General features: G+C 37.4%; 1 protein-coding gene across 9 annotated transcripts in view; it reads right to left on the reverse strand.

Annotated features, from left to right (window-relative positions):
* Window positions 8515–18932, reverse strand: part of RCOR3 (REST corepressor 3) — a 57428-nt gene continuing 47010 nt past the window's right edge. For 3 of the 9 annotated variants that reach the window (XM_021063875.1, XM_021063873.1, XM_021063874.1), the window contains 2 exons: window positions 11943–12184; window positions 8887–11480 (listed from right to left, as the gene is read on the reverse strand). In XM_021063875.1, coding sequence (XP_020919534.1) covers window positions 11133–11480; window positions 11943–12184 — 590 coding nt within the window. In that variant the 3' untranslated portion in view covers window positions 8887–11132. Of the gene's footprint in view, window positions 11481–11942; window positions 12185–12416; window positions 12550–18932 lie in introns of all 9 variants that reach the window. The other 6 variants (XM_021063872.1, XM_021063870.1, XM_021063871.1 and 3 more) reach the window with 4 other exon arrangements.

The raw sequence follows: 18932 nt of genomic DNA on the forward strand, positions 1-18932 counted from the left end.
CAAACCACTCCCAGGCAAAAAGCAAAACCGCAGGGTCCTGAGCATGGAGATTGCTCACTTGCTCACTAAGTGGGTCCTGCACTGAGGCGATAGATGAATGAATGCCTGTGCGAATGCCTGTGCATTTGCTCTTTCAAGTAACATTTGCCCAGCTCCGCCTGCCATTGTGCTGACCACCACAGGAAGCCAGGTTAAGGGGGCTTCTCCCAGGATGGATGTAATTGAAAAAAAAAAAAAAAATCCTTTTCCAGACACTCTTTTTCCAAAGATACATCCATTGTCTGGATGAATCACGGTTTACTTATTCATTCACTTCCTGAAGGACATTTTGGTTGCTTTCAAGTTTTGGCAATTATGAATAAAAACAGCTATAAAAATTCGTGTGCAGGTTTTGGCATGAACGCACATCTCCTAAGTACAGGCATCCAGCAGCTGCACTTTTTGCTTTAGTAGCTCAAGAAAGACCCATATTTATTTTGTTCTACCTGCTTCACTCTGTTCTCAGCTACTGCGTCAGGTTCAGTGACAATTTTTTAAAGCCTTATGCTGCACCTGTGGTCACACATCTGTACTTGTTCCAGCGGGTCCCCCACTCAATACACAAACTCACCAATCCCCATCATGGTCCGATTGTCTGATAGTCAGCCTTTTTGAGGAAAAATGAGATTTTTATTATTTTTAAGTTAGGCCTGCTGTCTTCATTGTATATTTGGCTAAATGTGGTTTCTACCCATTTTGACAATTCCTTTAGTAACAGATCTGTACACACGCAAATTCCCATCAATGCATGGAAAGACATTTTAACATATTAATTCTGGATATGTTAAGAATTACTTAAGACATTAAACTATAGATTGTAAGACAATCTACTGTACTGTACAGTATGACTGTACTGTAAGACATTAAACTACAGATTTTAAGGTTATTATTTAGCCTTAGGAGCCATGAAGTAAGATCCGGGGTTTGACTGGCACTGTTTGGTTTTGTTAGACTTTGTAGTAAATGGATAACACGGAAGACCTTTTTGGGTATTTCTCCTTTTTGCAAGTGGTGCCTACTCTGTGTGAAGGGATTTTATTTTATTTATTTATTTATTTTTTTGCTCTTTTTTAAAATTACTCAAATGAATTTATCACATCTGTAGTTGTATAATGATCATAATGTGAAGGGATTTTAAACAGTGCTCCTGGAACCTTGGTTTAACCACATCCTCTGTTTCACAGAAAACAGGACAGAGTAATTCAGAAGAAAAAGCAGAGGTGTTATCCTGGGAAAAACTGACAAAGTTTAAACACCTTTGACTCCATGACCTTGCCCCTCTGTCCTGAGAAACCGCATGGGATCTTCTATGGGCACAATGAGGGCCTCTTATTATGGGGCCACTGGGGCCATTACACTCATTGCACATACTTTTCTTTCATAATTTTTCCTTTTTTAAAAAATTTATGGTTATGCTTTCAATGCCATTCACCCAATCAATGAATTTTAGTGAATGTATACAGTTATGCAACCCTTAACTGTAACATACGATTTAGAGCCAATTTGTCACACACACACCCCCCATGTCCTTGTGCAAACCCACCCCCAATCCCAGTCCTGGACTCAGGCAAGAGCAGAGGTGCTTCCCGTGTCTATAGTTTTGCATATTCTGAAAGCTTTATAAATAAATATGTAGCACTTTGTGTCAATTGGCATAAATTTCTTGAGGTTCATCCATTTTGTTGCACACATCAGCAGTTTCTTCCTTTGAACTGCTGCCTCACACACCATTGTGTAGATATACTACATTTTGTCTAGCTATTCACCAGCCGATAGGTGTTTGGAATATTTCTAACTTTGAGCTAGATAAATAGCTACTATTATAAATGCTGCTGTGAATATCTGAATAAAAATTTTTGTGTGGACATACATTTTCTTTCTCTTTAGGTAGATTTAGAAATAAAATTCCTGGAGTATATTGTATGTGTACATTTACTTCACTGGAGATTGCCAAACAGTTTTGCAAAGTGGCTAAACATTGTAACATGTTACATTTCTACTGGCAACATGAGAGGGTTCCAATTTCTTAACATCGCTGACCATAGTTGATATCATCAGTCCTTTTTTTATTTTTTCCTTTTTAGGGCTTCATCTGCGGCATATAGAACTTCCGCGTCAGGGGTTACAACAGAGCTGTAACTGGCAGCCTGTGCCACAGCCATAGATAGCAACGCTGGATCTGAGCTGCATCTGAGACCTATGCCAAAGCTTGTGGCAACGCCAGATCCTTAACCCATTGAGCAGAGCCAGGGATAGAACCCGCATTCTCACATACACCATGTTGTATTCTTAACCCACTGAGCCACAATGGGAAATCCACTGTCGGTCTTTTTCATATTAGCCATTCTCTTGGGTGTTACACACACCTAGTTGTGGCTTAATTTTGTGTTTCCCTTATCGCTAATGATGTGACACCTTTCCAGATTTTGTCATTTGCCATAGCATAACGTTGGCAAATATCTATCCAAATCTTCTGCCTATTTTTTTTTTTGTTCTCTGATTATTGACTTGTAAGAGTTATTATTATTTAGCTCTTAAGAGTTCATATATATTCTATAAACAAATCTTTTATCAGATTTATGATTTGTAAATATTCTTTTCCTGGTCAATGACCTGCCTTTTTATTTTCTTAGTTACATCCTTTGAAGAGGTCTTGTAAAATCTTGAGGAAATTCAATTTATCGGGGTTTTTTCCATTATGGATCATGTTTTTGGTTACATATTTTCGCCTACACTTTCTTCTAGAAGTTTACAGTTTTAGGTCATACATCTTGGCCATTTCAAGTTAAATTCTGTGCACAGTGTGAAGTAAGGATCACAGTTTTTCTTTTTTTTCTCTCATACAGGTATTCTACACTCTCTGCCATTGAATTATCCTGGCACTTTCACTGAAAATTAATTGAACATACATTTGTGAGTGTATTTCTGGACTCTGTTCTGTTCCATTCATCTATTTGTCCATCCTGACACCAATTTCACACTGTCTTCATTACTGCAGCTTTATAACAAGTATGGAGATCAATTGGTATAAGCCACTCAGTTTTGTTCTTCTCTTTCAAAATTGTTGGTTACTCTAAGATCTGGGTTGGTGCTTGTTTTTATAAATAAAGTTTTATTGATATATTCCCAAGTCTGTTATGTATTTCCTATGACTGTTTTTGAACTACATTGGTAGAGATTAATAGATGCAACAGGGACTGCAGAGACTGCAAAGCTGAAAATACCATCTGCCCATTTGGAGAAAAATTTTACTGACCCCTGGCCTAAGTCCTTTGCATTACAGTATAGATTTTGGAATTAGTTTGTGTACAATGTGTACAAAACAAGCCTACTAAGATTTTGATGGGAACGGGGTTGAATCTATAAAGCAACTTCAAGAGAAGTGTCGTCTTAACAACATTAAGTCTTCCAATTCATGTTTATGTCCTCCCCAATTTATTTAGATCGTTAGTTTGTCTCGGCATTATTTTATATATTTCAGTGAACAGGTCTTTCATTTATTAAAATTTATTCTTAAATGTTTTATTCTTTTTCATACCACTGTGAATAAAATTTTCTTAATTCTATTTTCAGACCATTCATTGCTAGTATATAAAAATACAACTGGTTTATATTGATCTTGTATTCTGTGACCTTCTTAAACTCAGTATTCTTTTCATTTTTTGGAGGTTTATTAGTACTTTTTACATGCAAGATCATGTCATCTACAAACAAAGACAATTTTTGTTCTGCCTTTCCAATCTGTAAACCTTTATTTTTCTTGCCTTATTGCATTGGCTAGAACCACCAGGAAAATGTTGAATAAAAGTGATGACAGCAGGCATCCTTACCTTGGTTCTAATCCTAGGGGAAATCATTCAGCTAGGTGTGACACTATTTAGACTTCTTATGGTCACCTTTTGTCAGGTTGAGCAAATTCTCTTATATTCCTAGTTTTCTGAGAGCTTTTATCATGAACGGGTGTTGGATTTTGTCAATGTCTTTTCTGTGTCTATTGTCATAATCATTTGCTTTTTCCATTTATTTATTTATTTTTTTTAATATGAGTTAAATTCTTAACAGGTTTGGTTTTTTTTGTTTTGTTTTGTTGTCTTTTTGCCATTTCTTGGGCCACTCCTGCGGCATATGGAGGTTCCCAGGCTAGGGGTCTAATCAGAGCTGTAGCTGCTGGCCTACGCCAGAGCCACAGCAGCACAGGATCCGAGCCGCATCTGCAACCTACACACAGCTCATGGCAACGCTGGATCGTTAACCCACTGAGCGAGGCCAGGGAATGAACCCGCAACCTCACCGTTCCTAGTTGGATTCGTTAACCACTGTGCCACGACGGGAACTCCTCCCTTTATTTTATTAATATGATGTTTTACAATGAGTCTCAGTTGGGGTGGAGGGGTTTGCTCCCTGAGTGACATTTTATAACAGCTGGAGACATTTTTGATTGTCAAACTGGAGGTGGTGGAGAGGATGCTACTGGTATCTGGTAAATAGAAGCTGAGAATTCTGTTATATATATATCCTGCAATGCACAACAAAGAATTATCTAGCCCAGGATGTCAACAGTGCTGAGGCTGAAAAACTAGTATGTTAACGTTAATTATTTTGTTAAACCAAACTTGCATTCCTGGGATAAACACCACTGGGTTATGTTCTGAAATCCTTTTTGGATATTGTTGAATTTTATTTGCTAATATTTTGCTAGGGATTTTGTATCTCTGCTCATTAGTCTGAAGTTTCCTTTTTTTACCTCTTCATGTGGCTTTCAATCAGAGTATTAATGTCCTTATAGAATGAGTAAGGGAGCATTTTTCCTCCTATATTTTCTGACGTAGACTTTGTATTATTTCTTTAAGACTATTTTGCTAGAATTCACTAGTAAAGCTTTCTGGGTCAAGACATTTTTATGTGTGCAGACTTAATTACAAACTCAATTTCTTTACTTGATTAAGATTTTTTTTTGGTCTTTTTTTTCTTTTTAGGACTGCACTCAGGGCACATGGAGGTCCCCAGACTAGGGGGTCTAATTGGAGCTGTAGCCATTGGCCTACACCACAGCCACAGCAATGCAGGATCCAAGCCATGTCTGCGACCTACACCACATTATGGCAACACCAGATCCTTAACCCAGTGAGCGAAGTCAGGGATCGAACACACATTCTCATGGATACTAGCTGGGTTCATTAACGGCTGATTCACAACAGGAATTTCGATGCAGGTTTCTTTCTTTTTGAGATAGTTTTAGTAATAATTTGTCCATTTTATAAACATTTATACTTTTTTTGGCATAAAGTGTTCATAATATTCCTTTACAAATACTTTTAATTTCTTTATGTAGTGAAGATCCATCTTCCAGTCTAGATTTAATAATTTACACAATTTTTTTCCTGATCTAACAAATCTTCTATCTAACAAATCTTCTATTTTGTAGATCTTTTCAAGAAGCCACTGCTGGTTTCAGGGATTTTTCTCTATTGTTTTTCTGGTATCTGTTTCATTTAACGATGATCTTTATTTCCTCTCTTGTGTTTATGTTGGAGTTACCCTTTTCTTTCTAGCTTTTGAAGAAGAAAGCCTAGATGACTGATTTTATCTTCCTATGTCATGTAAATATTTAAAGCTACAAACTTCCTTCTTGTCACAACTTTGCTGTAGCCAATGATTTTTACATACTGTTTTTATTTACATTCAGTTCAAGATATTTTCTAATTTCTTATAACTTATTTTTTGACCCACAGCTTATTTAGAAATCTGTTGCTTAATTTCCAAATATTTGAGAATCTTCCAATTACTTTTGCTGATTTCTAGTTTCATTCTATTTGGAGAACATATTTTGGATAATCTGAACCCTTTTCCACAAATTTGTTTGTGGCACAGAATACGGTCTATTCTTGTAAATATTTTATGTGCACATGGAAAAAAATGTTTATTCTGCTATTGTTGGGTGGAACAATCTATAAATTTCAATTAGGTAAATGTAAATAATGTACAAGTCTTCTATATTTTTACTCATTTTTGGTTTTCACGTTCAATCAACTACTAAGAAATGGGTATTGAAATTACTGACTTTAATAGCAGATTTGCCTCTTTCTTCTTGCAGTTCCGTTAAGGAACCTCTTGATGAAGTGGCGCCTTTATCATTATTCAACGACCATCTCTATCTTTGACAATAATCTTTGCTTTGAAATCTTCGTCCAATATTAATATAGTCACCCCAACTTCCTATTAATCTTTAAATTGGTATATATTTATCCATTGTATTAGTTTCTATTGCGGCATAACAAATTACCCCAAAACTTAGCTCAAAACTACACTCCTTAATTCGCAGTTTCTGTGGTTTTAAGAAATCTGGGAACAGACAGCTGAGTTCTCTGATTCAAAGTCTCTCACAGTCTGCAATCAAAGTGTTAGCTGAACTCTAGTCATCTCAAGGCCCAAACAGGGGCTGGATCTACTTCCAAGCATATACAGTTGTTAGCATGATTCAGTTCCTGGCAGGTAGTTATTCTGAGGGCCTGAGTGTTTTGTTGGCAGGGGACCTGCCTCAGATACTTGTTCCCTGGGCCTCTCCAGTATGGCAGCTTGCTTCACCAAAGCATGCAGAGCATTCCACTATCAGGACAGAAATCCCAGTCTTTTAGCCTAACCACAGAAGTGACATTCCATCACTTTTGCTGTATTTGATTGGTCAGAAGCAAGGCACCAAGTCCAGTCCACACTAAGTCCAGCCCATACACAGTGGCATGAATACCAGGAAGATCTCTGCCTTGAATTCAGCATTATTTTGGGATCCTTTTGAAATGTCAATGTCTTCCTGCTCTTCCACCTTTGCGGAGTGGGGAGGTTCTTTAATTCTGTGAGCTTTTTGTCATGAATCTGTCTCTATCTGCTGGCGGCACCTTCTCTGGCTTTACAGCACTGCTAAGCATTATTTTCATTTTTGTACTTCTTGTCATTTCGCTAAGATTTGGAGAGGGAAGAAAAATAAATAAACAGAGGTACAGAGAGGTGAAGTAACTTGTCCAGTGGAGCTGGAAGAGTCACAATGGTAGAGAGAGAACTCTTCTGCCAAGTGACAAGCCCCTCAATGCTTTTGTTTTAAAATTCTCTTTTGGAAAAGGCATAGCATGCGAACAAAAATGGTCTTGGGGATAAAGGCTCCCAAATCCCGAAAATTATGAAAGCTGCTTTGGGCAGTAAGCTAGATACCTCGAGACACCTTGTGCTGTGGTCTTTTTCGGGCTCTTCTTAGTTATCAGTAACTGTACCTCATACATTTACCTAAGATTCAGTCATATAGAACAAAAAAATTAACCTTTCTTAAAATAATCCAGAGAAAAAGATGTTCTATGAAGCGCACAGGAAGACTACCCTCTACGCCATTTGCAGGGTGAGGGCTGTTCTTGGATGGCTCCAGTCCGCTTCCCAGCCCCTCTCCCTGAGACTGCTCCCCCCAATTCCAGCCTTAGGACTCTATAGCGTTCACGTCACCACACTGCAGAGAGCTACTCCTTATCAGGTCTACTTTAAACGTGGTAACGACAATTTGCAAACATCTCAATCCCACCGTAATTTCTGCTCTTCACTGTTTCTCAAATGTTCTGAGAGCAGAAAAAGGGAAGATAAAGCCTTGGCCTTTTAGACACAAAGTCACGCATCTAGGAGCATTCGTCTGATGTTTTACTCCCAAACTTCACTAAGGCAGTTGATAAAGATTTAAGTTGGGTGGAGTCAGATGTGATCTAATTTTTCCTAAGAGAAAACAGTTTATGCACCCCCACAAACACATCAAAAAATGAGGGAGTTTCTTGTAGATATTTTATAATTTAGCACTGTTCCGTAAACTTGATTCCTGGATTCTTTCTGTGTATTTATTTACATGGTAATCTTATGAATGATGCCCCTAAAATGACTGCAGCTTGAAAAACTAATACACATTCTTGTATTTCCTATAATCAAAATGTATTCATTTGTTTTGAGTTCTAAGTCAGATTATTCTTTTTTGAGGAGACCCTGACACTCCAGTATTAAGTAATCGGCAGTTATTAATATTCTTTTCACAGCAGGAAGAAACATTAAGAATATAACATATTTAATAACTAAACTTGGTACTTACAAACTACTCAACAACATTCTTTTTTTTTTGCTTTTTAGGGCTGCACCCGTGGCATATGGAGGTTCCAGGCTAGGGGTCGAACTGGAGCTGCAGTTGCTGGCCTGTGTCACAGCCACAGCAAGGCAGGATCCAAGCTGCATCTGCGACCTACACCACAGCTCACAGCAACGACAGATCGTTAACCCACAGAGCGAGGCCAGGGATTGAGCCCCCAACCTCATGGTTCCTAGTCGGATTCATTTCCACTGCGCCACGACGGGAACTCCGCAACATTCTTAATGTAGGTGAAAAGCAAGACTGCCAGTGTTTCTACTTGTTCTCTACATCTATTCCTGAAAAGAATGTAGGCCTATATTAAGACAGAATTTGACATTCTTTCAAGTTTATTTTACATTATATTTTACTCAACCGTAAGACTATTAAGAAAAAGCTTTTATCATAACCTATCCTTATCTACATCCATATCACACTGGAATTAAATCATATAGAAAATTTTTTTTCCATTAATACTACCAGGTGTATCAAAAGTGTGATTTACTTTTAGCTTATATAATGAAAAAAATACTTGGGTGTAGATTTTTAAAAATGATAAAACTTGAAATTAATGAAATGGCCATTAAAAGGTTTTTAGGTTTTGCTTTTCTTTTTTTTATAAAAATCAGTATTTAGAATTTCACAGTGAAGAGGTCCTAAATTTTTCATACAACATGAAATTATGTGAAAATAGAAGACATAGACATCTTTAACTCTTTAATCCTTTGATTAAGCAGCAAGCATATCACTCTTCCAGGCCAAACACTGCTTAAACAAAAAAGAAAAATAATGACGTGCAAAATATTTACAAAATATGCAAAGCACACAATAAGGACATCTCACTATATACATGTGTCATATTACTAATGAAGCTAAGATTTTTCTACTGTGTGCTCTAGTGTACGTAAATCAAATTATAGCACATCCCTCAGATACAGCACCTCTGCCCACGGCTGGGATAGAACAGATTGTAAATGAATCACAACATACTTACAGCAGCTGGACAGATGCTGGTTCTGACCAACTTGCCTCACATATCCCACCTACTGTATACTGAAGGTCTACTGACAAGAGACAAGACAATCAAAGCTGTAGAGTAAGCACATAGGCAAGACAATCTCAATACTTTAAAACGCTTTAGATATTTTCCTTTAAGATATAGAACTGTCCCCCGTGGCTTTTAAAGTAAAAATGAGTACAAATTCTAGAATATCAAGACTTTTAAGTCGTTAAGATGATCCAGTGAGACAAAACACATCTTGGAAAAAGCTTTAGATTACGCCAGAACTTAATTAAGGTCCGAAATAGAAAGACATGAGCTAAACTTCTAAGTTAAAACCAATCAAGGGATTTAGGTCTATAGCAGCTCTTTAATGCTTTAGAACCAAAAGGAGGGACTATTTTTCCCAATATCTGGGGAATATAGGACATCTCAAAATATAAATTAGGGCCTGAGATGCTGACCATTTCGTGAAGGAGTTCTAAATGTGAGGAGAATGTGAATGTGCAAACATTTAGCTTAAGTTCCACTAGTATAGCAATCAAAGTGATCTGTCTTTGCACAGGTCATGATTCCAATATGAAATCATTGTATCAAAAATATTAGCAATACACTGTTGAAATACTATTGCTTGTAAAATATTCTTTTAGGTGCTTAATGATTATGTGTTAAACTAAAAGACTTGAAATATTTTTTGTTTCTTTATAAAAAGGGGGTCTTGGCATTTTAACAGCACAACTCTGACAATATACTGATACATCTTTAGATAGTACAGAACAAATTCTTCCATTTATTTTTTGAAATAATGTTGATGATTTAACCCTAAACCAAACCCATGAGTACAGGTCGGCTGCAAGGAATACACAAACGTATCCAAATAATACAATAGAGATTTATCCAGAAAACATCCTTTATATTAAATGCAGACCATTATTAATAAGGATGAGGGCAATTGAAAGTTCAGAACCTAAACACAAAAAGGGTATTGTAAATAAATGCTTCCATAATCACTATCTCCACATAACCAACAAAATATAATTCTCTTCTAAGCCCCCAAATGTAGCAACTACTAGTTAAAAGCAGATAGCTTTAGAAACATTAAAAAAACCAAAATTACTGTTTTTAAGGAACTTAAAGACATTGTACTTCAACAAGTTAAGTCCTCATTTATATGTAAAATTATTTTTCTGATCCTCTTATTCCTGACAGATGGCAAGTCAATGACCTTTAAGCAAGGACTCTGCACTAGGACCCTAAACTGTATGTTAAAGGGTTAGAAGGTTCAGTACATTCTTTGTGGTTTCATATAATTGCTTTGCAATTGATTAAATTGCTTTCTTTTAAAGGAATATATTTTAATTCCTTTAGAAAAAAAAGCAAGATTTTTTGGAAAAAGGGATATGCAACTATAATTTCTTAAATATGCATTAAATGAACATATGTCAAAATCTGAAATGCAGGCTATTTATTCTTGCTCTCCTAACATAGGAAAATGTTAAAAATTAAATTAAAGAAAAAAGAGAAAAAGTTCAACATCCTTAACTTACAAAACTTAAGGAGTTTCACAATTCCTAAGTCAATATTCCTGTACTAAGAGCCTTGACTATGGAGAGGCAGGAATATAAAGATCCTCAATAAAATAAATACAGTAAAGACAAAACCAAAAACCCTTGGTAGAGAGAATACTTAATCCTTTTTCTCCTTTAATGAAATCATGTCACTGACTGTATACTCTAGAAAGGAGGCTAACCCTAGGCTTTCTGTTGTATAACATTTCAGTGCGTGAGCTAAAACATTTCCTAGACATCCCCTTACGCTAGCCCCCTGCCACAGAACTAGTTTGCAGCCTCAGTATCTAGGAAGGATTATGCTTTCCTCTTTTGCATCAGTCAGATGAGCACTGGTATAATGATGGGGTACAAAGTCACTGCAGCTCTGTCCACTTTAATTTTAGTGCAGTGAGGAGGACTGTGAATCTGTCTGAATTCCGATCAGTGACGGCGGCTGTTGACCACCAACCGTGGACAACACTGGTCTTGGGTTTAGACGGGGTGGCATTGAATTAGCAGGGCGAATGAGAGGTGGTGGAGGCTGATTTAAAGTTGGCCGGGGCTGGATGAACCGGGCCTGCTGCTGGAGTGGAGGAGGCTGCCGGTGAAGAGCAGGGGCAGCAGGCAGTGTTGGACGAAGAAGTGGTGGAGGCTGGTTCAGAGTGGCAATGGGGGCTGTTGGTGTTGGAGTGGATGATGGGGCAGGAGGTGATGGACCCAGAGTCCGAGGAGCCTGTGGGGTCTGTGCCTAGAGGTGAAGAAACAAAAATACATGTATGAGATGATAGTTCCTAATGAACTTGATACAATATAGTTTGGGCTGTCACAGGAAAAACAAAACAAATCAAAACAAAACAAAAACATAACACCAGTGTTTTTTTTGGGAAGCACAAGCTTCTTTTATTTTAAACAAAACAAAAAAACCAAAAACCAAAAAAGCAACGAAGCTACCAAACAGGCATCTTTATTAGTAAACAGCTTAACACTGGAAATAAAAATAAGACTATGAAAGAACAATACACTCTCCATTCTTCTAGGATCAGAACTTAGCATGTCATTATGACTTAAGAGTCACGAGAGATGCACCACTGAGTAAGTGTATTGTCAACCTTTCATGCTCATTTAGCTAGTCCTCTGAAAAATTCTTACAGGACACACAAAATGGTGATTCCTCAACTCATATTAGCTCAAATTCCATACACAAACACACCTCCTCTTCTTCATCAGTGCTCTTCCCTGATGGCACATTAGAAGCACTTTTTGTCTCCTCCCCTAAAGTAGAAGCATCACCATTAGAAGCCTGGGTTCCTTGTTCTGCTTCCCACTCCTGCAATACCTCCTCTAAGTTAAACCGACGCCTGTAGTTTACAAAGAAGTTCTTCACTTGGCCAACAGTCTTGTTGCCAATTACATCTGCAATAGCTTGAAAATCTTTACCATATTTGCGGACACCTGGAAGGCAAAGTAAATAATACACCTGTGAAGGATCAATAAGGAGAGCTGTGTGTACTACACATCATGCACACACACAAGATACCAGCAATGAAAATCCTTTCTGATAAACTCTGCTCATTTCTCAATGCTGAGATAGAGGCTCAGATAGTAGGGTCATAGATGGAAACTATCAATTACGTCATTTCATTGAACCAGCCATTTGCCTTCAACTGAACGATCAGAAACTTACCATTTTTTACATACTCAGTTATTCTCTCCAATCCTCTCTTGAACTCTCAAATACAGTCCATTTATTGTAAAGCATTCAATTCTTTGTTCCATCCTCAATTCCACATTCATTTATTTCCCTAGTAGCCAGTCACCTAAATTTGAGCAACACCGTTTGTAAACAAAACTGGATGGGAACGAACCATTCCTTTTATCCCCTCAATGGATTGAGTGAGTAGCCACAGGGTGCCCCAGTTAAGAAAAGCATTGAAATTTTGGTCTTAACACCAACTTTGACATAATTACCTGCCTATCTTATCAAGTACCAACGAATACAAAGAAATAAGAATTTAAACATTAAAAGCAGGAGAATTATCACAATCCGAGGGGACCAAAAAAAGGGAAGCTCTTTTTCAGCGTTTGCTGGGTTTTAACTCACCTAATAGTTCTAAAGACTGTATATACGAAGGATTCCTAGCTATGCTCTGGAGCCTAAAGAATCTGGTTGTGGTAGTGACCACTTGCAGGCACGTGCTGTGCTATCATCACTACCTTAACTATAAGAAGGACTGTACATTCAGTTGGTAAAAAAACTAACTCTTCATTATGGGAATTTTATAATGAAGGATAATATCTGATTTATGAGCTTGTGTCAACTATGCCACAGAATTTAACATGACTTTATATAACTAGATGGGTAATAATTTGCTCTGAGGGAAAAAGAAGTTCCCTGACGTATGCTAGAAAGCGATGCACTTCGCTCAAAACACAAAAGCCGTCGAAATTTTGGTTTTACAATTGATAACTGCTTTTTAAAATACCAAAAAACCTCCAAGTAACTCATTAATTAGAGATGAGTAAAGTGGGAAAAATGCTGATGTTTATGATATTAAAGTCTATAGTTTAATCCAAGCTGCCAGAAATACGGGGATTTAAGTAAACTCAGCATGCATATTGTCACAGACAAGAGATAAGGATATATTAATATCCCAGCAGAAATGCCAGATATATTCTTACTGATACCCGCTTGGATGATATACCTATTACCTTAAAGCACCAGCGTAATGACATAATTCTTCTTTTTTAATTCTGCGTTTCTTTCAAATTGAAATTGAAAGAATAAGTATTTCAAATTGGGAATAAGTATCTCTTGCTACATTCAACTTGCTAGGCTTAATGCTATGGGGAGTTCCTTTATCTCAGAGCATTTTGGGTACGAGGTCTGGCATTACTAAGCTATAACCACATCCTATTGTTAATACAAAGTTTTGGGTTTGTAAACTATGCTCATTTGCTCTTTTCTCAAAGGGAAAGACATGCGCAACAACAAAGTAATAATGATACATAAACATTATTACAATATTTTACCAATATAAATGAACTTATATTCTCTTAAATCCATGAGCTGATTTCCAGTTTGAACTTCATAACTGAATATAAATTTTAATGGTCACTAGATTAGTTTTTTTTTTCTTCCAACTATTGAGGTTCTATTGAGGGTTTGTTTGGCAATAAAAATCCAAGGTCATTTCATATTAAGAATCACTGCTATATACTCAAGTCCTTCTCTATTATACTTGGAAAACAGCAACTCAGTTGGAGATGGCTGCACTGAAAAGCAAGCGCTAACTGGAAATCACACAGTCGTCCTGTCCATGTGCTGATTTTCATAAGAGAGATTTAATTTACATTCTGGAAATGGCCAAACCTACTGAAAACATGAGTTTAGAAATGAAAACCTTAAGTGAATCTGGGATTAGATCTTTTACATTCTTAGCAAGAGTAAGTCTGACTCCAAGTCTGACAGTATATAATCTTCCAAACACCTATTCGTTGAGCTAAATATATTCCAAAACTTACCACTAAGTTGTCCCCACATCTAACTCCATTTTATAACTGTTTCCTCCTCTTTGACTCTTTTTTTTCTTTTTCTTTTGGTCTTCCGCTTTATTGTCTCTTGCTCAGTAGACTGATGGTCCTGTCACTAACACTGCTGCACTTCCAGAATTGCACCCTCCCAAACCAAAACTACTTTCTATAGAACTTTAGTTTATACAGGTACTTCGGATGTCAAGGATTTTCTTCAGCTCACCAAGGATCGGAGTCACCTAGGTAAGTTTATTATTAACTCGGGTGTGGCAGTCTTGTAGCAACTACTCTGTAAAATCTTAAGGCACAGACCACAGCGTAGACTTCTGCTGTCTAGCTGAGGATCTCCATCATGCCCTGAGACGCCATGGGCCCAAGTATTTATGCCCTTATCCTGCAGGAGGTGCAGGATGGCTGAGCCAGGACTGGAGCAGCTAGAGCTCTCCGGCAGTCTCCTCTAGATCAACAGTAGCCTCATCTGTCTGCCTCAATGTGCTATGAAAGATTTCCTAATTTTCTCTGTGAAGAAGGTTAGAAAGTACTATCCTATAAAATATGAATTACTACCAGCATTGCTGCAATGCTGAGTACATAAGAAGTACGATGGATTTTTCTCCTCTATAGGCCTTCTATTTTTCTTGCCCAAGCCACAAGAGTCACATATGGCTGACTTCTTTACCACTTTCACACTCCAGTGATGACACTCAGCAGCATTATTTTGGCTAGAAGGTAGAATTCCTAAGCTCTGTACTATGGTTGAGAACTAAGTGAAACACCAACTGAAGACTTAACAAGACTGACTCCTTCTTCAGAAGAGTCCCCAGCTAGGCTTCTGGAGGACACCCTAGCGGAAGCAGTGTTGAGCAGCTAATTCTTTTTCTTTTTTTTTTTTTTTTTTTTTTGTCTTTTGTCTTGTTGTTGTTGTTGCTATTTCTTGGGCCGCTCCCGCGGCATATGGAGGTTCCCAGGCTAGGGGCTGAATCGGAGCTGTAGCCACCGGCCTACGCCAGAGCCACAGCAACGCGGGATCCGAGCTGCGTCTGCAACCTACACCACAGCTCACGGCAACGCCGGATCGTTAACCCACTGAGCAAGGGCAGGGACCGAACCCGCAACCTCATGGTTCCTAGTCGGATTCGTTAACCACTGCGCCACGACGGGAACTCCCTGAGCAGCTAATTCTAACAACCTATGGTATCAGAGCTACTTTAGTTCCAACTTGCACCAGGTGGAAGGGTGGTCCATACTTTTTTCACAGTTTATAAAAAACAAAGTCCCTCATTATTTCCAAGAACTGGTGCTGGAATGACTTAGGAAGTTCTTACTATAAAACTTGACATTTTTCCTCCTTCATTTTCATCATAGAGTACTGCAGATATCAGAATTTTGCTATGCTTTAAAAAAATGTTTGCCATGATAAAAATTCTAGGCATAAGAAACACAAAAATGGGAATGCTAATATTAATGAACCTGAAAACCCTAATTTGTATTCTAATGATGGGTCAACTTCCCATGGATTTCTTCATAAATATAACTTTATGATCTGCATTATATCTCATATCACAGAGTAATATTACGAGACAATAAGATAGCACAGCTATTTCTTATTAGTCATCCTATTTCCTTACGTGGAATATACTCTTGCTTTTGATGAAGTGACGTTTCACAAAAGTTATTGAAGAGTAAACAAGTCAAAATCATCTAATCACTCATTATTTCATTATGAGATAAATGTACGATACTTTTTTTTTTTTTTTGGTCTTTTTAGGGCTGCACCCATGGAATATGGTAGTGTCCAGGTTAGGGATCGAATTGGAGCTACAGCTGCTGGCCTACACCACATCCACAGAAAAGTGGGATCAAGCCACATCTGTGACCTATTCCTCTGCTTGTGGCAGGCTGGATCCTGAACTCACTGAGCAAGCCCAGGGACTGAGCCTGCATCCTCACAGATACTAGCTGGGTCCATAACCCTCTGAGCTACAGTGGGAACTCCATGGAGGACATTTCTAAAATCTCTTAACAAACAAACAAAACCCCAAAGTCATCTGACTGACTTATCAACAAGGGAGTTAAATACAGTGATTAAATCTCTCTCTGTTTTCGTGAAGATTTATAAAAGGCTTAGGCCCATCTGAATCATGGTTTTCAATTACACTTCCGACCTTTAGGACAAGAGGTCAATTTTCAAAGTTTAGTAGAAAAGAAGTTTGAGAGAACTCTGGAAGAGGGAAATGAGATATTTCCCAGGGAGAGGCAAAAATTATTTTCAAATTTCTGAATATCAATTGAAAGTTATAATGAAACAACATGGCTTCTACACTGGCAGATGACACCCTATAATCTTTATAATATACACTTTTAAAAGTTTTATTTGGGAATTTACATAAAAATATAACTCATTAGGATATGGTATCACGTTATCATTACATTTTATGAAAGCCCACATTTTGCAACCAGTATTCTGTACTACCCAACAACAACAAAATCAAATATTTAGAGCTTTGGCTAGAAAGACAGGAGCTTTTTGGTGGGGGGCAAGAAATAGATTTATTAAGACAGGACAGAGAGATGCAAGCGGGCAGGCAAGGCTTTGCCGACAGGAGCATTTCTAATACCATGTTTCCTGGATGTGGAGCTTAGACTTTTTTTTTTTTTTTTAGATAGAAGGGATATCATAAATCTGTATTTGGTATGTTTAAAAAGTTATTTTTAAAATCTGATTTTGGACCACGAAAAAAACTAAACCCAAACCTTACACTGGCAAGCTACTTCTTGGTCTAGGCAATGAAAATTGGGGGATTTTTTTTTTTTTTTTTTTTTTTTTGCCTCTTACAGCAAAATGTCTTAAAGTGGGCATGTTCTTATTAGTATAATTGGAAATATTATTTCTTCAAAACCCTATTTTTGAAATAAGAACATAGTGACATCTTGAAACTCCAGGGATGAGGTTCTTTCCTATCAACATGAGATTAATTTTAAACTCAAACCATTTCGGAACATCCATGTCTTTCCACCTCCTGTAAATCTCTTTAGGAATCCCCATTAAAGAAGGTAAAGAAGGTATCAACAGCAGTGGGACAATGATTAGTGCATTTGGGTGAGGGATAAAAATCGTAATCACAGTCTCTTTCCAATGTCTAGCCTTTCTCTTCTGAACCTTCTGTCTTCTTTGCTACAAGTTAAATTCCATCCCCGAAATGTTGGGAATTTTGAATTATTAATTATTTGAGGCAAGTGCATTAGAGGGCTGAAATTATACTTTTGGTCCTCCATTCTTAAGATATCTGTTATAATAGAAGAAACTCTCTAATGCAAACAGGTGTCTTTTATTATTTATTTATTTATTTATTCTTGTCTTTTGTCCCTTTTTTTTTTTTTTTTAGGGCCGCACTCGTGGCATACGGAGATTCCCAGGCTAGGGGTCCAAGGGTCCAATCAGAGCCGTAGCTGCTGGCCTACTGCCAGAGCCACAACAACACCAGATCCGAGCCGCGTCTGCAACCTACACCACGGCTCACGGCAACACTGGATCCCCAACCCACTGAACGAGGCCAGGGATAGAACCTGCAACCGAGTGGTTTCTAGCTGGATTCGTTTCCACTGCACCACAACAGGAACTCCCAAACAGGTGTCTTTTAGATGATAAAGTATGAATCTATCTCAACCTCCTTTTGATCATTCATGTACTGGGTTATAAATTCTTATGTCTTAATCAACTACTAAATCTCTTTTTCCCCCTACTTTAAGATCAGTCTAGTTTTTTTAAAAGTCGGAGATAAAATCAAAAAGAAGACAATTTCTAGACTTCAACTTCATTTCTCCTAAAAAGGAATAAATGTATAAACTACAGGGAGAAGAAGGTAACATTTCACTGTAAAATATAACTCATTTGAACATAGTTCTGTCATTTCCTGTTTTATATGAGAAGCCAGGCAATATGAAAAAAATAAACTAAAAATTAAAGTTGACATCTTGATAAAACTAGAAAAACTTTTTATTGTTTATCTTAATGTAACACAAATATTCTAGTTGGGAGATATATATACATTTAAGAGGAGATCTAAAATTAAAATGTCAAATATTGTACATCATGCTTCTGCTCCTATACACTTTAAGGAGTAGATGTTGTATATTATAATTAAAAATTTTTTTTTTTCTTTTTGGGGCTGCACCTGTGGCATATGGAGGTTCCCAGGCAAGGGGTCTAATCAGAGCTACAGCTGCCGCCCTACACCGCAGCCATAGTAACGCTATGGATCCTTAACCCACTGAGCAAGGCCAAGGATCGAACCCACAACCTCATGGTTCCTAGTCAGATTTGTTTCCACTGCGCCATGACAGGAACTCCAAAATGTATTGTTATTTTTGGAAAATAGCTAATAATTGTCCCACTTTACATAATACACACACACACACACACACACCCCTAGGATCTAATTCCTTTCTTAATTCTTGCTTAATAAGGAATGTTCATCCTATGAATATCAAGACTGACTTTGAGATAATATCTAAAAGCACCATAAATTAGAAAAAAAAATTTACACATATATGACACAAGCTACAAACAGATATTTCATCATTAACACAAGTATGTGATGAATATAATTTGTCTTGCTGTTAACTAGTTTGTTATAATAGAAAATCTGATATTCAAGGCTGGAACAGA

The sequence above is a fragment of the Sus scrofa genome, chromosome 9, assembly GCF_000003025.6.
Source record: "Sus scrofa isolate TJ Tabasco breed Duroc chromosome 9, Sscrofa11.1, whole genome shotgun sequence".
NCBI lineage: Eukaryota > Metazoa > Chordata > Mammalia > Artiodactyla > Suidae > Sus > Sus scrofa.